Source organism: Empidonax traillii, unplaced genomic scaffold, assembly GCF_003031625.1.
Source record: "Empidonax traillii isolate 1590-97213 ecotype Southwest subspecies unplaced genomic scaffold, ASM303162v1 scaffold9:size3134949, whole genome shotgun sequence".
NCBI classification, from domain to species: domain Eukaryota; kingdom Metazoa; phylum Chordata; class Aves; order Passeriformes; family Tyrannidae; genus Empidonax; species Empidonax traillii.
The window spans coordinates 2,180,067-2,204,035 of NW_020955202.1; the positions used below are offsets into that span (position 1 = coordinate 2,180,067).

A 23,969-nucleotide genomic window follows, 5' to 3' on the forward strand; every position below is an offset into this window, starting at 1 on the left:
TAGTTGGAATAATAAAGAGGGCAGCAAATGTAGATGGTACTGTCTGTTGTGTGTGTTTTTTTGCAGGATTTAATATGCTTAATATTAGTTAAAAATATCTTTAGAAAGGATGTATTTTGAGGATGGAACTTGAAGGGATGTTGTGGCAAAGTGATATGTGAGCAAGACTGATGGGTAAACTGTTGAGAATGAAAAGGGAATTAGAAGGAAGATGAAGAGAGGAGAGAGGAGTAGTGACGAGAGGAAGAAAGTGGTCAGGAGATGAAAAAGATGGTTTTAGTACTGAGTAATCTTTTAATAGTGGAACAGAGTGTACATGTTAAGGAAATAACAGGTCACTAAGGAGAGGTTATACCACAGGGATGGGAAGGATGCATGATTAGAGCCAGCTTTTGAGCCTGGAGTGCTGGCTTCTGCTGCTGGTTCTCTGCCATTTGGTCCTTTATGAATCTCCTGGAAGAAACCTTTGTCTAAGAAGAGAAAGTGAACTTTGAGTCTGGCTGCTTATTTGTTAGAAACGAGTTTAGGTAGTAGTCCTCTGGGAGGGCAAGGATTAGCTTTGGAGTTCTTGTGTTTTTTTTCTTTTTTCCTGGCTTCTTCTGTAACGTCGGTAAAAGCCATCCTCCTGCTTATGAAGGAGAGCGTGTAATCTCCCTCCAATAGCAATTTCAGGATGTCTTTTCAAAATCTTCATCTCTGGGGGACCGAGCTCCTGGCAGTAAACACAGTATCGTGACCAATTTTAAAATGCAAAATACGTGTTTTCTATCACTAATTTCAAGATTTCGGAGAATTTTCTGGGCCAAGTTCTTCTCAACTATAAATGCCTTCAATTTCTTGACCTTTTCTTTTTGTGTTAGAATATTTTGCTCTTGCATAGCAGAAGAATTTCATTTGTCCTTCATCCCTGCCAGAAAGACAGGAATCCTGGCAGCTAAGGTGACTGATTCCCAGGAGGAGGATCTTGTCCGCAGATGAACACAATCAGATAGACTTTGTTTAAAACTGGACTGGGATATGGGTCACACCTTGATTTCTTCCATGTGTGTGGCAGATGCAGAGTCCGGCTGCTGTAGACCTGACATGGGACTGGGAAGCAACAGAAGCTGTGCTTTTTAACATCTACAATGCACACAGTAGAATGTATTATAATACAAAGCTCCATATCTGAAGCCTACTTTTTTTTTTATGTGTGTGTGGAAGGAGACTTATCAAAACTTACTGGAAGAGTGCTGGATTCCTGACAGTTCCTTCTCTTTTAAAATTTTTAAATCTGTTGTTCTGTCTCCCAATGTGGTAGTTGGGCTAGAGAGAAGATCCAGATGCTTCAGGCTACCTAAAGCTTCTGTGGGATGTGCTATGAACTCTAGACATTATTCTTCACTGAGATTAATCTGTCCGTTATAATGGCTGCATAGATAACTAGTTATATTTATTTTGCATTTACAGTTCTTATTTCTATTCTCTAAAAGGAATTTTACTTCTGTAACCCTGTCTAGCTGTTGCTGTCTCGTGGTAGGGTAGGAGTTGGAGAGGCTCTCCTGACTTTTACATTTTAACAAAAACATATGTATTATTCCTCCCCTAGGCTGTATCTTCTGGTCTAGTAAAATTGTTACCTTGTCCTATGAACCTCACTGGCCTTGAGACACTGAGTATAAAAACCAGATGGTAAACCAGGATATTTAAGCTGTTCCTTCATGCTGACAAGTGCTCTGTGAAGGCCTAAGTTAGTGTTTAAAGATTGGTTTGGGAATTTCAGGGATCCAGAAACTATTTCAAGTATGAGGTTAAAACTTGGTAGTAGGAATATAAGAGAACTTTAAACGTGTTTTTTTAGTAGTTGTATTAACCAGGGTGCCTTTTGCAGTTTTCAGATTTTTCTGTTGAAAAAGAGCCTGCTTTAGGAGAGATGCAATACAACAGTACTCCAGCTTAGTTGCTTAATAACTTTTAACGTTAGAAATTGATAGCTCCCAGTATTTTAATTTACACTAGAGCCACAATTTCAAAGACAGGGTTGGGAAGTCAGAAAAAGTGTTACAGTGGAGAGATGGGCATCCTCTGTTTTATGTGTGACTCCTCATTTCCTCAGCTTTGCCATCTCATGAGATGTGTGCACCTGTGGAGTCCCCCACCTGTGACCTCAGAGGCTCACTGGGAAAGAAGACATTATGCCTGTCTATGTATTACACCTGTATTTCTTTTCTTATTGTGGTGACACAAATAAACAGACTTGAGGAGAAAAGCCCCTTGAAGATGTTTGTTGACCTGAGCTGCTTGGTCTTGAGGTCCTCTTCCTCTCAGAGGTACCACCCTTCGTATACGTGTGTTCAGTAATAAACTGGATCTTTGTGGGAGTCTGCTTAAAAACACCCGTCCTTCTCCCTTGCAACCTCTTATTTTTTTTTTCTCTGGGCAGATCTGCTGTGGAGCACTCATTTGGCGTATCTGGTAGTATTGCGGGCAGAGGTGGGCAAGAAAGACCGGGAATGAGTACTGGGAAAAGTGTGGGGAGGGTCAACACCTGCCCATCAAATAGCACTTTTTAGGATGGTGTATATTTAAAGCTGGGTGATAGTGATGGCAAGCTGCATGGCTAGTCTTACTATTCATTATTTTGAATTTAATTTAGAGTCTGGTATTTGTTCATGCACCTGTTGTAGGAGTGAAGATTCAACTGGTGTCTTTCAGACAAGAACCTGGACAAGGATATGTTAACTCTGGATAAATGGTTTTCAGACCTTCACTTTTTTAATGGTATTACTTTTTTTTCCCTCCTCCTGATTTCTCCTTCACAGCTTCACCTGTCTCCAGAGAAACAAAGACAAGCACGTTTTGCACCCTATGCTCTCTGTCTCAACCTCTTCCATTATGAGTAGAGGCTGCTCCTTCCCCTCTCTCTCTCTGGCCAAAGCCTGCATGCTTTGCATGCCTCAAGATCATCTTCCTCTGGCCCCCAGTGATTTGCAGAGGAATTGATTTTCTCTTTCTCAGCGCACCCTTGGAGGTTCCCCTTGGTTTGTCTGGTTCTCCTCAAGGAGGGGAAGCAAGGTCTCACCTGTTGTGCTGCTGTAACTGTGATGTGTTAACCTGACACTGCTCAATTGTCTTAGCCTGGTGGCAGAGAGGAAAGGAGTGCACTGCCCAGCCAGTCCCTTACTGCTGACAGCACACAACTGCAGCTGTGGGCCCTATTCCTACCATCCTGTCCCTGCTCTACAGCTTATTTCCACCAATTGACTCACTTGGGAAGGAACAAACAGATAAAATTCAGTGCTTGCTTACCTTTCTTCAGAATATATTCTGGTTTTCTTTGGTTGAGAACCACTAATTCAGCTCTTGGGTCCCCCACTCACTTTGTAATACTCAGAAGTTGAAAAGCTGGAGTGGCCCCAGTTACTACATATATGTCTTTTTTGTTGTGGTTTTTTTCTTTTTTTTGGCCCTGTGGCCAATTCTGTTAACCTTTCCATTTGCAATTGTGGCTTACATTCTGGAGATTTAGATACTCTGAAAATGTTAGCAAATACAGCTGTGCTTATTCAAGGAAGGTAGGGAACAAGTATATTACTGCCCTTATAAAGAAAGCCATGCTTTAAACAACTTATTTGGTAAAGTTGCTTTGGACACATTCTTGTTACAGAATTCCATCACCTAGGAGCAACACAGCAAATTGTAATAAAATCTGATAGGGTTTTTTTTTTAATTTTTTTTTAATTCTTCCTGCTCTTGTGCAAGTTAAATTTAGATAGTTTAGGGATATTATTAAATATAAAGCCAACTCTCTTTGATTTCAGTATCAGAGTTTACGTTGTGCAGGTGGAGACAAAAAGTCCTCTAAATGCATATCCAGGCTGGCAGTGATCTAATGTAACAGGGTAGATACTGTGATTTTTTTCTGTTCAGGCAAGACCTTCGTTCTTTTAAATATGCTTGCAACTCTTTCTGTAGGTATGAATGACACTTGCAGAGGGCATTGCACGATAGCTTGGGTTTTGCAATAAAATAAATTATTTAATCAAACCTCTGACAACCTAACTGTATCTCTGCTCTGAATTTCAGAGCAGAGGAAACCATTTTGGTGTTCTAGTTCATTTGGCTTTGTTGGCTTTTCTGCCTCAGCACTGGTGTGCCACATGTCCGTTTTTTTCCTAAGCTGTATTTGAACTCTTCTCCCCTTCAGATGCTTTGTAACCTAACTACCCTCAAATGAAGCAGTTCATTTATTCCATGGGCAGCCCAGGCACAAGTGTGAAATCCCTTCAAACATCATGGGTTTAACTTCTTTTATAGGGGGCATTCCATTTGGAGGGATAAGTTGTATTTACCTTTTGCATCTGAGTTTTATGAATGATATATAAGTGTTGTTTACAGTTAAAATGGTGCACAGTCTTTCTGTAGCATCTGTGTTTTATTAGAGTAATTTAAAAAGAAACCCACTAAAACGATGTTACCGCTGGGTGTCTGATTGCCAAGTTAATCTCTTATCACAAGTCCCATTGATCTTCTGTTTGAGCAGCTGAGAGTCTATTTTATGTATAGCGATCTTTCATAAAGTTTATTCCTGGTAATAAAGCTAACTGGGGCGAGTGCCAAGCTATTCTCAGAGGCAATCCACTCTCAACAGGAGGAGGATTTTATTTTGTTAGATGGGGTTATTGTTTGGGTATGTACTTGTGGCAGAACTGGTGAAATCGCTAGCGAGTGAGTCAAACTGGGTTCAGAGGTGTACTCTTACTGGTATGAAGTTAATGGCATTACTGCACAATAGACATTCAGATCTGGCTTTTAATATGATGCCCAGAGTCACATGCATTTTCCACTTATTACTATGTGGTATTACGAACTTGGATTGTTGATCTCTTCTGTGGTGTGGCAAAAACCTTTATAAAAGAAACCAGAACCCCACCACAAAACAACAAGAAAACCATTCCACCCTAGAATTGGATATATGTTAGTTGCATTCAATTTTGTTATGTGTAAGAGGAAGTAATTTTAATTCACAGAGAACGCCAGTACTGGTTTCTCTGAAATTATGTTGTCTTTGGATTTTTAAAATCTTTCTTCTAATAGTCTTTATGTTGATGTCTTTAGTGTCTTCACACCAAACATACCTGTAAATTTTAAAAAAATGTAATTCAAAATATTAGTAGTTAACTTTGAGTAAAGTTACTTTATGAAAAGTCAAATTTTATTTTTAGTGACCTGTACTTAAGCTATATTCCAGAGTTTCTGAAATATTGCTGTGTATTCAGGAGAGTTTAATAGATGGCAGGGCACATGTTCCTTTAAGCTAATAGTTAGTTAATATTCCTGCAACCGTATGCCAGTTTTGGGAAGCCAGTGGTAGTTTTGCATAGCTCTGTGCAAATGCTTGACATTGCAAGGACTGGTTACAGGTCCTGTGATCTCTTCCTCTGCTCTTGTCTGAAAGTTGAACTCATGGGGGCTGGCACCTGCCTTCTAGGAAACCAGTCTCAAGCTATCTTGTCTCAGCCTGTTATTGCAGTAAATTTTAAATTATTGGCCAATATCTTCTCCTCCTGCTCTGGTGAGCTGGATATACGGGAGTGCTTACAATTCCTCATGGTTGCAAGGGGTAAATGCAGGTGCAGATGGTGACAGGATCACATGGGTGTGCACATATTGCACGCAGCACCCTTGGGATGGTAGAGGAATGGGATTTGCACCCCCAGGTATTGAAATATCAAGCTGAGAAAGTAGATGGCATGCTGGGTCCTCAGTAGGAGGGAGGAGAGCAGAGGGGTGCATTGTGCTCTGGTGTTTGCTGTGAGCTAGGATGCTGGAGAGAATGAAATGTGTAAATCTCTAATCATGCTCAAAGCAGGTAGTGATGTCTCAGAACTACCTGAAATAGCTTTCATTGAAATTAGGGAGACAGGTCACTGCTCAAGCTGCTTTATTGGGCTTTTAACAGATTCAATCAGCCTACCTGCATCCATTGCTCTTTCCACCGTCAAAGAGATGTCTTTACCATCAGTCATAAAATTTAACCTTCCATTTAAATTTCTTCTTGGAATCAGGAGAAAAGCACACAAAAAAACTGGAACACACTTGTATCATGCAGTAACAGATTATTCTCCAAAGAGAAAGGATACATTATGATATACATATAAACAGACTGGAGAAAAAGGAAGGAAAAAATATCTATCATTTTAACTAATATTAGCTGTTTGTATTCATAGTGGGAACAGACATTTTTTTCCTGTTACTCCTTACCTGTCATTTGAAGTTTACTGATTTATTTTCCAATAATTGGCAACCAACTGCAAGTGATAGATAGCCTGCATTGCTGCCCTGTTTGTCCTGTGGTAGTCTGGATGGTGGCTTGGTGTGAAGATCTTTGCATGGTAAAACAGAAGCAGCTTAGCTTTACTCAGGCCATTGTACTATTGGAGCTGCTGATACCACTTGGTAATCAGGGTATGTTATAGAGCATCAAAGTGTACAGATTTGTAATTACAACTAATGATGTCTTTATGGCATAAATGCTTTGAGCTGAAAAATGTGTGTCAGTAATTTAAGCATCGAATAAAAGTCTATATTTTAAACTATTTAGAGAGTCTTGTGAGACCTCTGCATCTCCTGGCACATAATGAAGTTGAACAGTGTTCTCTGGCAGGTTTGCATTATTTCTTTAAAAACACGTATTTTAATCTGAAGCATTGTTGTAAAGTCAAACTTCAAGTGGTTTTAGGTTTTTGGTTGGTTGGGTTTTTTAACTCAGGTTAATTATTTTCATATGGAACTTCTAATGTTGGATTTAAAACTCAGTGCTAGTCTACACTGATTTTATTTTTTTTTTTTAATATTAGAACAAATCAGGATTTCCTCCAAAGAAAAAGTATTTATTGTGTGAATACCTTACACAGAAATTTGGAAATAAAATATTGAAATGTTTGAGCTAATTAGAAATACTTCTAGTATAGAACTGACAAAGTTGCACTGTTACTAGAATAAAGTGTGATGCTGTTTTTCACTGGCTAAATATTGCTTTTATCATATGTATCATATGACAGAGGTGACTGCAGATGAGAAATAGTCCACTTGAAATAAAGTTTTTTCTTTAAAATGTAGAGCTTGTATTTAGCAGCTGATCAGCAATATGCGGTCTGCTGTACTGATACAGCTTTATTGCATAGAAGGGAAAACCCATATATTATCATGAAGCCACTGTGTTTGATCTGTCTGGGACTTATTTAGCAAGGAAGAATGTTAATTTAGTGTATACTGGCTAAGATAACTAGTTGTCTGGGGGGGTCAAGGTACTGACTTCAGAGGCATTTCTGAACAAAGATGTTGCAGTTGGTGGGTGGATGGCACTGGTCTCAGCTGTTGTATGAGCTTGCATAAATAGTATCATCTCCACTTTAATCTTTCGGGTGTTCAGAGGTAGTGTGCATATTTCTGTTTAACCCCTGGACACTTGCTGGCATGCATGACCCTTTAACAATTCCTATCCCTCTGTCCATCCCTAGCACCTTGGCTCCAAACAGTCTGGGAGGATAGCCAGTAATTGTGAAGTTTTTTGTTAAGAACATCTCTTTAACAAAAAAAAAATTTCATTTCACTGGTATACACTTTCTACTGTGCTTGTTACAGTAGTGTATGGCACACTTCTGAAGTACTACTTGCATCTCCAGTGTGCAATACTTACTCCATTTTGAGTGCAAAGATGGGTTAACAGATATTAAAACTGGTGATGATGGTTACTGGCCTTTGGCATCAGGAAAAAAGCCCTTTTTTTTATATTTAAGAAAACAGCAACAAAGGCTGGAGCCATGTGTTTCATAAAGAAGGTTGACTTTTAAGTTGTGTTTTAGGATAAGCATTTGATTTACCTTACCTTATGTTTTGAGAATGAAAAGGGTACTTAAACCTTCAGCCTTCATGAATCCGTCTCTGTGAAAGTAATGTGCCTTTTTCTCACTGGTTCAGAGACATTGTTTTACAAGAGTAGTCTTAAAGGTTGTTTCTGAGGCTTGTGGATGTTGTGCTTTGGAGGGAAGTATCAAAGACCTTTCAAACATCAGAGGTTTCTGTGGATTCCTCTCCTAATGGTTTTTTTGATGAGGGAGAGGGGAAAGATGTTGCAGACGGTGTATTATTCCAAGTGTTACTTTTGACAAGCTTCTGTCACTTTTGGTGCTATAAATTTAATCATGATCAAATACCAATGTGGTAAGTGTAGCAAATGCAAAGAAGGGCCAAAACAAACTTCAGAGTGACGTGACCTGAACTATTAGAACAATGGAAATAAGTGGAAAAAGAATCTTCCCTGAAACTAATACCTGTAAAGCCCTGTGCACAGGGAGAGAAAGTAAATGGCAAGGCTGGGAAATGGTTTGCAATAAGGTGGTTTCTGTTTTGTAGTGATAATTGCCCAGGTGCCAGCTTTGATATTGCTCAAATACTTGAATTTTTTGTGTGTAAGATGATTCCAGAGACGGTTCATCCAAGGATCTATATTCCTGAAATTTTGACTTGTTCTAGTTTGTGTTAGAAGGAACCGAAACAGTAGTCATATTAAAATGCTAATAAAAAAATTGAAGGACACTGTAGGTGCTATTACATTATTGGACATCTTTTAGTTATATTATTCCCCCTTATTTTTTTTATAGCAAACTTTGGCCTGTTCCATTCTAACGGCGTTGTTGAGCGAGTTCTCAAGTTCAAGTAAAACCAGCAACATTGGACTAAGCATGGAGTTCCATGGTAACTGTAAACGTATATTTCAGGTAAACTAGTTCTGTATTGATATATGATACCTCTCTTTCTAAAATTTAAACATACTTTCCTGTGCCAGGTGCATTCAGGTGCACTGTGTCCCTAAAAGCATTTATTAGGACAAATACTATAAATGCAGATACTGGCTACTTCAGGAAAATTGATAATGTATTTTTAAAAAGCTTGTATCAAGAAGATGCAATCCCTTTGTGCCCATTTTGTGAACGTAGAGCTACAGATCTTTTTGCGGTTGGGCTCTTTAATTCCTTGGCTACCAATTGCAAACAAAACGAATACTCTGTGGAACAATGATAGTCTTAAATATAGCTTTGGTTTAAAGCCAAGGAGAGCTATGTATGTATTTAAAAATATTATTGCAGATGGTGTAGTCTGGTTGTCTCAGATGTATTGTTTGGCCAGTCAGAAATGTTCTTGTGAAGCCATTGCTTTAAACTGACTGTTGTGGAACAACTTACCAACTTTTTTTCATGCCAAAGACCAACTCTTTTCTCCACCAGTTATTAAAAACATACTGTTTTTTAATCTTTTAGCAACTGGCATTTATGTGAAGACTTTTTTCATAGTCTGTGCAAACGTATTTGCAAATTGATTTTGGTAAAAGGAGGGGATTCTCATTGACAACTTCAGAATATTTTCTGTATTGTAATGAAAAGTAGAGTGAAACCAGAAAATTATTTTCTCTTTAGAGAAGTGTTCCTTTTAATCAGCATTTTAATGAATGACTGAGATACTCAATCTATTGTGTTCGTCCTGACTATAGGAGGACGATCTGCGGCAGATCTTCATGCTCACAGTAGAGGTACTTCAGGAATTCAGCAGACGTGAAAACCTCAATGCTCAGATGTCTTCAGTGTTTCAGCGTTATCTTGCACTAGCCAATCAGGTCTTAAGCTGGAACTTCCTTCCTCCAAATTATATCCTTTTTATGTCAGGACATTTGTTTCTGTTGGCTTGGGTCACTTCCTACTGCGTGAGAAGTAAGGCCTTTGAAAGGAGAGAAAAAAGTAAAACTTTATAAACCTTATATTTAGTCCTTGATTTATGTTTTCTTCCTTTAGTGCTTTTGGTCACCACCATGCTTGCTAACAGAAGCTGCTGTTGCTCTTCATTAAAGTTTTAAAGTATTTTACATAAAAGACAAAACAAACAGAGCAGCCCTGTTACAGGTTGAGGGTCTGTCTGGTTTGGTGCAGGGTAGAAAAAATGTGTCATATGCTACTTTAGTGTAGAACCATATGGTGAAGAGTCTAAGTTATGTTTAATTTTCATGCAGAAATCTGATCTGTCCTACTTTTCTCCCTCAAAGAAGAGAAAGGGGCAAGCAAATGCTCCATCATCTAGGAATTTGCATGCTCAACCAAATCCCCTTAAAAGAGCATGGTCGTATACTAGAACATATAATAGATCCTCTTCAATCTGAAAAAAAGTATTTGATAGCTGAGAGAAGAAATGGCATCTCCTCTGTGCAGGTGCTTCCACTGCTTCCATTTGGACATTTTTGTGATGGGTGCTTATTATTAGTCCAGAGAGAGGTGGAGTTGGACAGTAGAGGAGGAATGAGAATCAGAAGGAGGGAGAGAAGGAAAAAGATACAAAAATGCTCAGTCCAAAAAATGGGCTAGATGAACGTTGTAGAAATATTCAATTACACTCTGTATTTAATAGAGGTTTAAGACAGTGTATATAGTAAATCATTAGAGTACCTCTTAACAGCCTGGATTGTCTTTAAGAAGCTCAACAAACCTTTCAAGAGCCAAATCTTTAATCTGGTTTATCAACTTTTTTATTAAAACGTTTGAAATTGCTACCACGTTATACGTACTGCAGGAATCTTGATGCCTTCAAATCCACTGTGAAGGATTTTATTTGCTTTTATAGTGTGAGAGTCAGAAGGTGATATCTGTGAGTTTTTGTTTTCTTTGAGTCTGTTCATTATGCTGCAGGCAGCAAAAGTAAATTTATTTAAAACTGGATATTCCTGGGTTCGCATGTGATAAGCAGAATATCAGTTATATTGGCTATACGGAAGGTGCCATGGATTAAAAGTAAATACCCCACTTTTGTTTGTCCCTGAAGTGATTTAGCAGGGATTCAGAGAGGAATTTAGTGCACGCGCCTGCAAGACCGACACTGTAGTCAAATTATTGTACCTTTTAAAAGATTTTGGAAGTGGATTTGGGATTTGTAGGAATTCAAATCGTGTGTGAACACTTTTTCTAAGCTGTAAACTTAAGCAGAAAGGAAATGCTCTTGTGTTGTGCCGTGTTGATTCCCTTTGAATTTTAGTCTTGCTCTGTACAAACCTCTGATGAAGTCTTAACTACTGATCTTGTTACAGTTTGAAAGGGAAGGCTATAGTTCTTCATGAGCTCTTTATCCCGGGCTAAGGTTTGCAGTGGTGGAGCTAAATAGGTTCAAGTTAAGATGGTCAGGCTTGGGAGTTTTAGCTTTCCTTTATACATCTGTATAAATGAAGTTGATTTAGTCTGCAGGTGCTACTAAAGAAGTGTTAATAGAAATAGCAATGCAAGCCATACTGCTGCTTAAGGTTAACAGTGTTTTCTGCTACTTGGCCTCCTTTAGTTGTTAAGCAAATTCTATAGTTGTTAAACAAATTCCAGCCGTTTCTTGAGATTGGATGGACCTTTAGTGTGAACCACAAGTGCTCTTAATGGGCCTATTTCAAATATTTTCATAATTTCTGATCCATTTGTTACTATCTTTTTGTTTTCTATCATTGGATGTTTCATTTTGCAGTAAGAATTACAGCACCAGCTTGGGTCTTCCTGTTCTGTGTAGCAATCTGTTTTCACAGAGGTGGGAATGTCCTCAATCATCCTTGAGAAATGGGGGTCTCAGCTACCAAAGGTTCAATACCTGTTGGGGTTTACAGCACTGTGTTGATTGTATTGTGGCGTAAATCTCTCTTCCTTAAGAAGACTGGTTTAAAAGTAACTGTTGATTGTTAGCTCATGGGCAGTGAAACTTGACTTGGCTGTAGTTTCTAAATACATAGCACATTACATGAGAACGTTAAGAATTGCTGTGTTGATTGACCGCTTGGTATCCTTTTGGTATCCTCTTTCCAAATCTTGACAGTACATGTGCTGAAGGCATGGGCATAAATTTAATACTCGAAGCATGGAGTAAAACGATCCATTGTATCCTCAGATATATCTTTTTCCTTTAGTTGGTATTTCCCCTGGCAAGACAGTATTAATTCTCAGTATTCCCTGCAGCATCACAGTAATCTGCAGTATATTTATGTAGTCTTTAGTAAGATTCTTGTACCTCCAGAAAAGTAGCATAAATGTGCATTAACTGTACAGTGACCATTGCAAGAGGGAGGTTATTTAAATTCCCAAGTTTGAGAATTGCATCAAAACCTAGCACTTCTGAAGAGTTCTGTGCTGTTATGGGACAAGTGTTGTAGGATAAGTGTTGCTTTGTTAAATGCAGTCTTGGACAGTGCTGCCAGCAATCATAACAGAAGAGTTGTAGTAAGTCTGTATTGTCAGTTGCCACCACAAAAGATGCATTCTGAAATGGCCACCTCATTGGAGCAACAAAAGAAGAGAGGCTGGGGCCTACCTCCTTTCAGATTGGAACTCAGTATTTTTTAAGTGTCTTTGGATGTAGTGCCTACAATAGGAAGCACGTGGCACGGTGACCTTGGAGGCCTCCCTTCGGTCATGTACAGTTTCTCCCATTTCATTTTCCGACAATCATCTATTGTTATTTTTATCTGCTACCTTGAGATACTAGTTCACCCAGTGTTTGCGGCTGCTTCAGAAATAGTCTGTTGTGGCATGTTGGCTTCCGTACAGTTTCTTTTTTCAGTGCTGTTACAGTACTGCTAAATATTGTTTACTCGGCTAGAACTAGTTTTAACTGCATCTTTTCTTAAATGAATGTTTTTAGTAATTAAGGAAGTGCAGGTGATCAGCATTAAGAGGTACAGCCCTCTCCTTTACGAGAGTGCCTTCATGTATTGCACTAGATAGAAGTTCAATCTCATTTCTAGTACGTTGTGAGCACCCTAAATCTCTAGTTTAGGAGTTGAATGTTGCTGAGTTTTAATGCACCTTGGCATGAGCATATATGTCTTGTGAAGTCAGGATGTAATTATAAATTATATTACTTTGCCTCCAGAGGTATTTCTCCTATCTTCTTGATTTTGGGATTTCTCTGTTTTTGGCAGCCACATTCTAATGGACTTCGGATGAATGTCTTCAAATGGAAAAGTTCTTCATCAGACCATAAGATTTTTGTCCAGCTATCTCCCATCTACAGGCAGGTGTCTGTTATCTGTCATTAGGTGCTGTCATGGAAGTACTTATCCCTTATTCTTTAATGTATGGGTCGTAGTACATGAAGAGGAGCTTGAGCTTTAGTTCTTGTTTTGTATTTGGTGCCTTCACTTGCTCAGAGGCAAGCTGGCAAATTTTCAAATTAATGTAGAATAGGACATTTAAAATGCAGGTTATGTAAACCTAATGGGTTGCACTGTACTAATATGCATCATTGCCGTCCCATTGAAGTTAATGGTGCAATGGCAGTTGTATGAACTGACTGAAGCTTTTTCCTGATCTGAGCATTTTTGTGTGTTCCTTGGCCACACAGTTAAAGGAAGAAAGCTTTTCATATCTCTGTTTTGAAAATGTCTTTTAAACCTCAAGCCAGAATGAGACACCTGCCTGGGAGGTTCTGTGAACCATACCGTTCTGCAGACTTTCAAAATTTGAACTCAATCCAACCCAGATTGGAAGCATCTGTTGTGCATAATGGAAGTGCATGAAAACCACACAGAATGCTCCAGAAAACTCGAGGTTTGTTTCAAGAAATTATTCAAGTTGGCATTGCTGGAAAAGCACCCTGCCTTATCACCTCCCATGAGCATGATACTGAGCAGGGAACCACCTGGCATGGCAGTGGTTTTTTATCAGGTTGTGGTCCCCTGCTTGATTTGCTTCATAGCTACAGAAGTAATTCAACCTGTACCAAAGAGTGACAACACAGATTTCTTCAGCCTCACAGCTGCTTTCCATAGGCCTTGTGTTTAGCAGCCTGGAATTATCCTGAATTTACTACAGCAGCCTGTCCTTATCTGAAAAATGAAGGGTTGGGGCATTGTCGCTGTTTGGGATGTAAAGTGTCACTGAATTGGGATTCAGCGTAACTGACTGTATATAAAAAAGTGCAAAAGAGAGCTGCATTTTACTTTTGTTAGACTTACCACTTTTAGGTGAAAGTTGATGTGACTTTGAAATCCCTGATGTTTATAAATTTCTAGGGTACTATGTGCTTTCTTGGCAATCCTTTCTAGCAGCTTTTTAAGACAACATTGGGCAAAACCAGTAAGATTGACAGATCCCTGAATTTGGTCACAATTGCACTAAAGATATTTGTATTGATACTGAACTTTTTAACTACTAGTCTTTCATAATTTAGGCTTTCCTGAATGAATTTTGAAACCAGGTTGCAATGTAAGAGCATCTTGGAAATGACCCTTTCTATGAAGGGGAGCTGATGTTCTGCTAGCTTGCCCCAGTAGTTTTAAGGTTCCAGTTTTTTGAAGATAGTCATCAGCATCCTAGATGGCAGCCACTATGACTTGTAAGCCACATCTGCATGGCAGCCACTTGTACATAGCTGCTTTAAATGCAAGTTAGGCTTGAGGTGACTAGCTTGCATACCATTAACTGTATAACCATAGCAGCAGAATGTACCAGGAACTGCAGAATCCACTTAGATGGTCATGAGCCTTGGTACTGGAATGGCTAAACTGCTAGAGGCTCTGGAATCGGCCAGGTTTAAAATTAGCTTGGGTGTTCCTACACTTCCTTCCCCTGTTGCTGCAATCCAAGTCCAGTGTCTCCAACACAAAGCATTGTTTCATTCTTATGATAGTTAAGAATGCTAGTGTTTAATAACTAAATATTTAGCATATGTTCCTTGTCCTGGTTGCCACATGTATTTGCTGAGAGTGTAAGTTATGGAAAGGTCTGTGAGGAATTTCTCCATAGGGGGCAGCAAGCCTCTGCATCAGTTTTAGGCAGTTACTCCTTAGACTGATCCCATGTGCTTGGCTGACTAGCTAGAAAGCCAGAGGAGGTCTTAAAAATACGAATAAAATCACTATGTTAACACTGGATGGCAGATCTCCAAGCAGTTACCTTTCTAATGCAGTTTTTTATTTGTAAAATACAAGTCTAAGACTAGCACAAAGCTGTCCAGAAATATTTCAAAGGTAAAGTGATTAAAATAACTTTTAGGATATTTGGACCTTAGCACTCTGGGAGCTTTTCCTCCATTTCTGAAATGTTTCCTGTGGACAAATTTGTGAATGGGGTTCTAGCAGGAGAAATCTCAGCTTTTGAGTTCCAAACTTACTGCTTTGTGGAAGAACAAGCTTTGCCTCTCTTAGGAAAAAGACTGTGGGATCCGTTCTCAGATACTGGAATTTGTAGCAAGTACTGAACTGAAACATTATAATCCCTCATGGCTGCCTTAGGATGTGAAATATTTTGATATGCATCTTCACCGATCAGTCCCTTCCTGGGACAGAGGCTAAGAGTAGGAGGAAAACTCCACATTTGCTGGTCTTTCATTTTCTTTTCCTTAATATGTTTCTCCAAGAAGCACATAAAACCTCAAACTGTGTTTTCTAAATTAGTTTTAATAATTTGTAGGTTTAAAAAGACTACTCTTATTTTTCCAGCTCATGAAACAAAACCAAACATAATGTCTGTGTGCATAAATATAGGCAAAGACAAAAGAAAATCTCTCTTTAAACATTATGATCTTCTCCTCTTCCTCTCTAGACACTAATAGTGAGAATATGAGCCTTATCACACATGAAGACATCTAGTTATATTCTTATGCTTTTCAAAAGACCTTGGTTCACATTATTGAATAATCTGTTCTGATTCATGCAGAAGATTCTAGTCTATATAGGAATCAGTGCCCTAAGTTTTGCAAAATGGATGAAATGTTGACATGCTTCTGGCTGCTGTTTCCTAGCCTGAATTTCCATGTCATTCAATGTGAATTGTAGTAAGAGTTAATAATTCCTTGTTAGAACTAGGAATGTTAGAAGCATTTGTATTATTACCGGAGGTGGTTTACGATTGTTTTTCATTTTAGAAACAAATAAAAATCTTCCCAAACTCTCCAGGATGTCACAGTAGACTGATCTACACTTATCATAAATATCTTACTAAAAGTCTAAATCCTAAGTCTGAGCTTGAGTGCTTAGGAAAAGAGTGTTGTGCTAGTACTGTACTTTTTGTTTCCTCATAAGTACTGAGGAGTAAATTAATTTTGGATGAAGGAGACTGCATTTGTCCTGTGTAACCCATGTACTAGGTAATTTAGTGACATTTTTTTCAGGTTTGGCATAACTAGACTGCTGCTAATAAGGCTGAACCATAGCACAGTATAAGCTGGGGTATTTCTTGGCAGCAAGCATCTCCCCAGCCAACTTCTGATAACGTTTGCATACATTGAGTACGTGATGGAAAATGGGTTCAAGATCTCCATTGATATGTGGAAGCATCATTTGTAATGTTCAGTGAACAGATATTTTACCCACAAATCTCCTATTGTCAGATGTGTCATCAGTCCATTAGCGTGAGAAACAGGACTAAAAATAACAGGATAGGGCTGCTAAATAGTGAGCCTTGTTAAAATAGTGACAGCAAACTAGCCCTTCTTTCATTCCACACGAAAAGTGTTTTGTAGCTGATCCCCTCTGTAGGCTCAACCTAGCAAAGAGCAAATTTATTTTAAGAGATCAATAATGTGTCTGTGATTGTCTTCTGATATTGGTGTGTTTCCAAGCCATTTGTTTATTGGAGAGCCACAGCAAAGGGCATTGTTGTCAGTAAACAGTTTTAAAATACTGTTTTGACTAAAACATTCCACATGAAAAGGAAAAAAAGGCATAGCTTAATTTTCCAGGTAAAATTAGTTTTAATTTGTAATATTGCTCCTGATAAGGCATGTTTGCTTGTGATATTTAAAATATGGGCATGAAATTGTGGGATTTTTTCCACTGGGGAGAACCCCAAAGCATTTCTGATCACTTAAATTCCGCCTGTATTTCAGAGGGAAGTAAAATAGAAAGTTCTGTGATTTTTAATTTTTCCATATTTGAAAGAATGCAGATCTGGTATGGTTCAGCATACACTGATAATTTTTAAAATTGTGAAACTGGTTTTGATTTGCCCTCTTGTGAAAATCCCTGATTGTTCTTAGGCATTCTGGACATGTAGCACCAGTGAAGGTCCGCTTGGTACTGAGCTGTGGAAAAAGCCCCTGTTTTGGAATGTGGTTTTGCACAGTGTTGTTAGGAATTTTGTTTGTGGCAGAACTCGGAAGACACATAAGACTAAACTATAATTGTACATCCTACCTTGTGACACAATTCTTCATATTAAAGTAGATACTTGCTTTAAATATTATTCCCTCAAACAAAACCCATCAAAAGTTAAGGAGTCTACTTTATTGCATGATACCATCGTAGAATTTATTTTTTATAGACATAAGTTTTGATACACATTTTTTTTATAATACCTTATTACTTAGAGTACAAAAGTTAATGCAGTTCATTACCAGTAAGTAAATTACGTGCAGCTGAACATGCTGTTACTTACTCTGACGGTTGGGTTAGAAAGGGATCAAGGAGGATAATGTAGGGTTTAAGAAAGACAAATAAAATGTAAGTTGCTGAGTTAAAGCGTTTTTACTACTACTTGGATTGGGTGGTGTCACAAAGGGAAGCACTTCCAAAAATCTTTGAACGCTCTTCTGCATGACCAGACAAAGAATTGGATCTGCTTGTTTAAATGTTTTTGCTTATGTCTCCGTTTTTCCTGTACTAGAACATTTGCAGAATTTTGTAAATTAAGTTATGCCAAAATACACAGTGAGAGCCGAAACGAGTGCAGTAAAGTCATGGTTTCACAGTGTGCTCATTTTTCATGTGCGTCTCTTACAAACATGTTTAATATGACGATGCCTTGTGCTGTCTTACGCTTTTGTTCTCGGTGTGATTAGAAAATGTAGATTCATGCAGAGCTAACATATCTGCATTCTGTGATGCATATTTGGCTATTTAGAAAAATAAGATATAGATTTCAGTGAGCTATCTTTAGCTATGGTAAGGCCTTTTTAAAAGCTGCCAGGAAAATTTTTTAGAAAATTATTTCCTATTTTGCATAAATTTTAACACCTGTTAATTGCGGTTGCTTTTTTCCCTTCTCGCTGTGTCACATCAGACACCCTGGTTATCAAAGTGATCGTATCGCTATGGTATGTCTCATAATTATGATCAAACCGTTATCTAACATTCCTGGAGCATTCTTTTTTTCAATACTTAATACCTTTTATTCCTTGGCCTCATGCATGAATTATGCTGTGTATGTGAAGAGGCTTAAAGTTTGTTTCCATTACATTCTTTCTGAATGGATCCTGTTGTATCTAGGATTTTTTTAAAGCCAAGTAGGAATGTTATTGTTGACCTTGACACCAGATAACTGGGCAGACATTATATAGCTATGTTTGAATCCTCACAAAATGTGATGCTAAAGCCAACAGAATCCTGGCGCGAGACTCTCCTGGACAGCAGAGTTATGGAGCTTTTCTTTACAGTAAGTTTCTTTCTTCAACTTTCATAGTCCAGACCGCAGGGAAAGCAGCTCCTTCCTGTTCTAAAACTGTATTGTTGGAATCTTCCTTTTGCATCAGGTAGGACTGATTCTGTTAACTTCAGCTTGCTTATCAAAGCAGACAAAAGTATTGTCTTTTTCCTAGGTTACTCAATATGTATTTTGCCTATTAATTGTTTTAAATTGATAACTGTTAGCTAAAGAGAAAGGTGTTATATTAATCTAAACTTTTATACATTTAATACTTCTGGGCATATTCTCATCATACAAAACCAAGCCTGGTGAGCAGTAGTAGAGTATATCTTTGAGATAAGGTGTAAGGGCTCTCAGAAAAGATCAAATGAGCAGTTTGTGTTTGCAGATCTTAAAGCATTTACTCAAAGGAACAGCTGAAAATAAATAACGTAGTTGTAGTTTTCTAGCCAGTTTCAGCATACTGAATTCTGTACCTCTTTCGTCAGCACAAAGTAAGTACAAACAAGTTAAAATAGAATATAAGTTAGGAGGGATGAGGAAGAAGTAGTGTTGGGAGAGGGGAATGTAATGCTCAATTTCTATAACTTTAAAACCCTACAGTATTAAAAATGGATAAAACTAGTATTGCTTTCTTTCTGCAACTGTTGGGAGAAGTTTGCAGTCATTACTCAGCTAGGACTTGCTGCAGCAGCAACATATATTGGCTTATAAATTCATTTACTATGCGATTTAACTTACATTACATTTCTTGGGACCTGAGAAGTCAGCGTTCTCAAGGTTTTTTCATTTTTGCAAAGCAGAGAAATAATGTGCTCAAAACTTGGACAAAGTTGTTATTAGACAATGTAAATTTAACTCTCCAGTGCTGCTTGACAGTATGTTTGGACATTTGTCCTTACTTTATAGGATTTTTTGATAATTTTAATTGTTTTAAAACTTGCAGTAAAAGAAAAAATTTATCTGTTCCAGTAGTTTTGAAAAGGTGAAAAAATCACTGGCAGAACTCTTAGCAGCTACACACAATCTGAACAGCTGTCTAGACTATCCAGACAGTTGCTACTGTCAGCTGTGAACCTCCACATGCAAATAACTTTTTGGCTTACATGTTAACCCTTCCTCATTTAATAGTATGAACTTGTCAGAGTTAGGTGTCTGTTTCCTTCATTGGTTTACAGTTACTTATTTGTGATAAGAAAAATATTTTTGAATAATATGCAGATTTGTTTAAGTACCTTTGTGTGTTACTTAATAGTAACCAAAGCTTGCCTGTATTTCAGTGAACTCTAGCCAGGGCAGTATGCTGTCTGTTTTGGTTTTAGATTCCTGATTTGCAGTGGTTGAGGCTTGTAGTAGTAGCAGCTTGCTGTTTGAAGTAACGTAAGTGAATGGTAGTAATTTTTATTCATTTATCTGATCTGAGAAATTTTAATAGCCTTGCAAAAGTTGGCTGGACTGCCATGTTAAAATGAGTGCCTCCAGTTCTAATCTCAGCCTCGTGTGGGATGTATATTAGGAAGGGTATTTCTGTTGCACGGTTTGTTTCTCCTGCTAGTTTGATCTTTCAGGGATTAACTGTGCAGCTAATCCAACTAGTTATGAGTTGGGTGAACTTGCAGCTGTAACACCACAGAGAAATGGTTAGTGTTTTAACTGTACTTTTATATATAATATTGCTGAAATAATTTAACTAAATTTTGCTCCTGGGTGAAAAAATCTACTCTATATTTCTTTATTTATCCAGTAAATCTTATGTGAAAAAACAGGAGACATGAGCCTAAGAAAATTCTTTAAATCCATACTTGACGATTCAGATAAGTATGTGAGAATATGTTTGTTGAAAGAGTAAGATTTTAATCTAGAAAATCTCGATGACAGAAGTAATGACATAACAGTTTGCAGAAATACAGGAAGATTACTGTTGGCCTCGTATAATATGAGGGTGTTGCCAAGGAAGTGATGCATTCATTTTTGTATATGTCTTCAGTGTTTACCTCTGCTAAAGAAGCATCTATATAATCTTGATTGAACTCGTTGACTAACTTTAGCAAGACTCTATAGCCTAGGCATAGTTAGCATAATAGAGATGACTGTCGTTATTGCTGTTTTTAGAAGGAGCAGCATGTCTGACTGGCTGGCATCTGTTTCTCTCTTTAAGACATAACATGCAGTAGACAGTTCAATTTTCAACATGTAGGTGAACCTTAACTAAATGTTAGTTTCAGTGAGCTAATTCACAGCTTGCGATTTTGTCAGCTGAGTCACAATCTTGACATTTGCCATGGTTTAGGGAGTTGTAGAAACCCTTGCATTTCAGACTGAGTGGAAGTTATAGTAAGCTTTTTTGGGTGTGTGCTCTTTTGGATTGAGAGCCATGTGACTGTTGTAAGAACACCCTGTTTTCGTGTATTATTAACTACCTCGCTTCCTGAAAGGTACATCGAAAAATCAGAGAAGATACCGATATGGCCCAAGATTCATTACAGTGCCTGGCACAGCTGGCGTCTTTGCACGGGCCAGTCTTTCCTGATGAAGGTTCACAAGTTGATTACCTGGCACACTTCATTGAGGGATTACTGAATACTATCAATGGGTATGTATGCCTGCTCTCTAAATTTAGATGGCATCTTTTAATCTTCGGTTTGGGGTGTAGCGTATCTCTGTGGAGAAGTGGTATGGCTTGCTTATTTCTGGGTATAATTTGTACGTACTGTTGGATTGCTTAAATTAAGAAAAGGCAGTTTAAAGTAGGTGGTTCTTACGTAATATGAAATAGATTTATTGATTGAAAGTGTATCAACAAAACCTATTCCCTTTTAGAATTTTTCCTAATGGCGAAAACCTGCTGTTTCTATCTACAGAATTGAAATAGAAGACTCTGAAGCAGTGGGAATTTCCAGTATTATCAGCAACCTGATAACTGTATTTCCTCGCAATATTTTAACGGCCATTCCAAATGAACTTTTCTCTTCATTTGTTAACTGCCTCGCACACCTCACCTGTTCCTTTGGAAGAAGTGCTGCCTTGGAAGAAGTGGTAAGTAGCTGCAAATAGTAGGTAGTCTTTTTTGTCTCTCTATTTGTGATAAGCAGAAGTGACATGAAGATTTGGCTGTTTTGTTAATAACTGTTGTGAATTCAGTGCTTTTGTCCTAGATATTTCTGAAATCACATCTGAGAGAGTTTTCTTTTTATTTCACGTAACGTAATGACCAAAATTACACACTGTGTGCATCTTTCAGACTTTGTTTTGATTTAAAGCACTTGTCTTAAAATTTTTAATTTTAAAAAGAATGGGTTAATTTAAAAATATTAAAGGCTTTAAATATTTCTGACCTGCTGTTGTAGGACTTCTCTGAAAACTGTTTTAAGTAGTGAACACGCTACAGTCACAAAAGCTTAAAATGACTACGTGAACATATGGACAGACTGCAAATTACCTGCTGTCAAGAGTTCTGTTTCAAGGTTTCTGTTTAAAGTGAATGTAACCATTAAAATCTGTTGTTAACCCCTAAATTCTAAGCTGTTCGGATCATGCCTTCATCACTGACACAGTTCAAGTGGTAATTGTGTGTACACATCTAGCACATGAACTAAGAGGATTTTTGTTGTCTTCATTCAAATTTTGTTTGTAACACTAAAAGACCAGTGGGGAAGTCCAGGTTTTCTGCTTCTAAAAATTGCATTAAAAATAAAAACTCCTGAGGAGACATAATTCAAGGGAAAAAACCCATGAATATTAAGGTGAATAATCTTGCACTTCAGCTATTTATATGCAGTAGATGTAGATATCAAATGATATTATCAAGATACCAACCAGTATTTCCCTATTAACATGAGGAAGTATGATTTTTTTGCTAGTTTGGTATAATAACTGAGGTTAATTACCTGAGTTTGAAAATAATTATAGAAGTATTTAGTTACAAAGTTGGTGGACATGTTTCATTACTAGAGAACACAGGTGTGTTAATTAAGATTCATTGCAGAGCAGTAGATCATCTCTTCTCTGCAAGGTTAAAATGTATTACATTTGGCCTAGTGCTTGCTTAAACTTTAAAGTTTTTTCATGTCTTAATCAAAAAATTGATGATTAAATTCAGAATCTGAAATACAACTGCTTTCCTGACCTTATTGGTCAAATTTTGCTCTGCTTTGGGGATTTTCTAGTAGAATGTTGAATACGTGTTCTGGTGCTCACTGATACATTTAGGAATGCTCCTGAAGCCCTTATAGAAAAGATAGAAACCACAGGCAGCTGTCATTTAAATTCGAGGGACTAAAGGGAGTTTGTTTCCTCAGTTAGCCTCTTGTTACTTGAGGACTAGAATATGCAATCATATTTAATGAAAACAATGCTCAACATAATGCCATTCAAAACACTTAATTTCTCAGCAAAATCTTAAAATAGCCTGTATGCTACCCGGTAAGAAGTTTATTTTGGAAATGACTAGCTAGTTATGCCTAGTAAACTGTGACTGCTACACGTATTTAATCCCCTAGGTTTTGCTGAAGAAACTCCTCTCAGTATTAAATGTTCTCAGATTAGGCAACATCAAAATGAGAGAATGCAAGATTTGTTGTTTGGGGGAATTTTCTCACTGTCCTTCAATCTTTAAACCATCCTGTGGAAAGAGAAACATTACACTTTCACCCCTCCTGTTCTGTTACGGCTCTTATAGGTGTCTCAACTTCACATTGTTTCTCTGATTTTCAGGATGATACAGAATTCTGTAGTGGCGTGCCTTCCCAAAAAATAGTGCTTATACTTTAACAGTGCATGAGCAGTAAGTCGTGCTACCAAGACTTTCAAGTTACTCCCAACTTAGTCCCGATGGTGTAATGATACTGTGTGCTGTGCCTGTAGAAGTACTTTTTTGCATCCCTGGAAACGATCTTTTGGCTTAGGAATGTCCCAGCCATGATTAATGTGTTCCCCAAGCTTCTTCCTTAGAATGTGTGTAGTGATACCTTCTGTGAGCTCATGTGCTGTCTGTAATTAAGAGCTTTTGGATATATAAAATACCATGTGTGTTGGGCTCAGTAGAGTTCTCAGAGCTCTTCAGAAATACAAAGTGCAGCAGAAGGCAGGCAGGCATCCTCCTTAAGCTTTGCTGGTTAAAAAAGCTGTTTTCCTCATATTTCTGCCACTTTGTGTGCCAGTGGAACATATCATGTGAACACAGCAGAAAGCCCATGAGGGACAAGAAATCTACTTTGCTCAAGACCTGCTATGAAAACTGTCAGAACATGGAGGCACCGAATCAAAATATGCAAACCACTTCAAAGCAGCTAATAGTGATTTTTCAACCAAGGGGGGAAAACCCACAATCCAAATATCATGTTCAAACTGTTTCACATTAATCTGCCGCTTAGGGTTGGAGAGGTTGACTGAAGGAAGTTAAAACATTTTCCTGAACAGCTACACTGGTGGAGGGAGGGCAGTAAGCTTCAGCAAATGCTGGGAGTTAGTTTATGGTGCAAGTTGGCCCAGTAATCTCTTCCTTTAATGGCACTGGGTCTGAGAGAAAATGCTTGTCCACAGCTATGCTCTGCC

The 23,969-nt window shown here is 38.0% G+C and overlaps 1 protein-coding gene across 1 annotated transcript in view; it reads left to right on the forward strand.

Annotated features, from left to right (window-relative positions):
* The window catches only part of XPO4 (exportin 4), a 72,912-nt gene that overhangs the window by 28,473 nt on the left and 20,470 nt on the right, over window positions 1–23,969 (forward strand). The window contains exons 5-9 of the mRNA XM_027884443.1: window positions 8,646–8,762; window positions 9,533–9,686; window positions 18,313–18,425; window positions 20,852–21,009; window positions 21,278–21,452. Of these exons, the coding sequence (XP_027740244.1) occupies window positions 8,646–8,762; window positions 9,533–9,686; window positions 18,313–18,425; window positions 20,852–21,009; window positions 21,278–21,452 (717 nt within the window). The remainder of the gene's footprint in view (window positions 1–8,645; window positions 8,763–9,532; window positions 9,687–18,312; window positions 18,426–20,851; window positions 21,010–21,277; window positions 21,453–23,969) is intronic.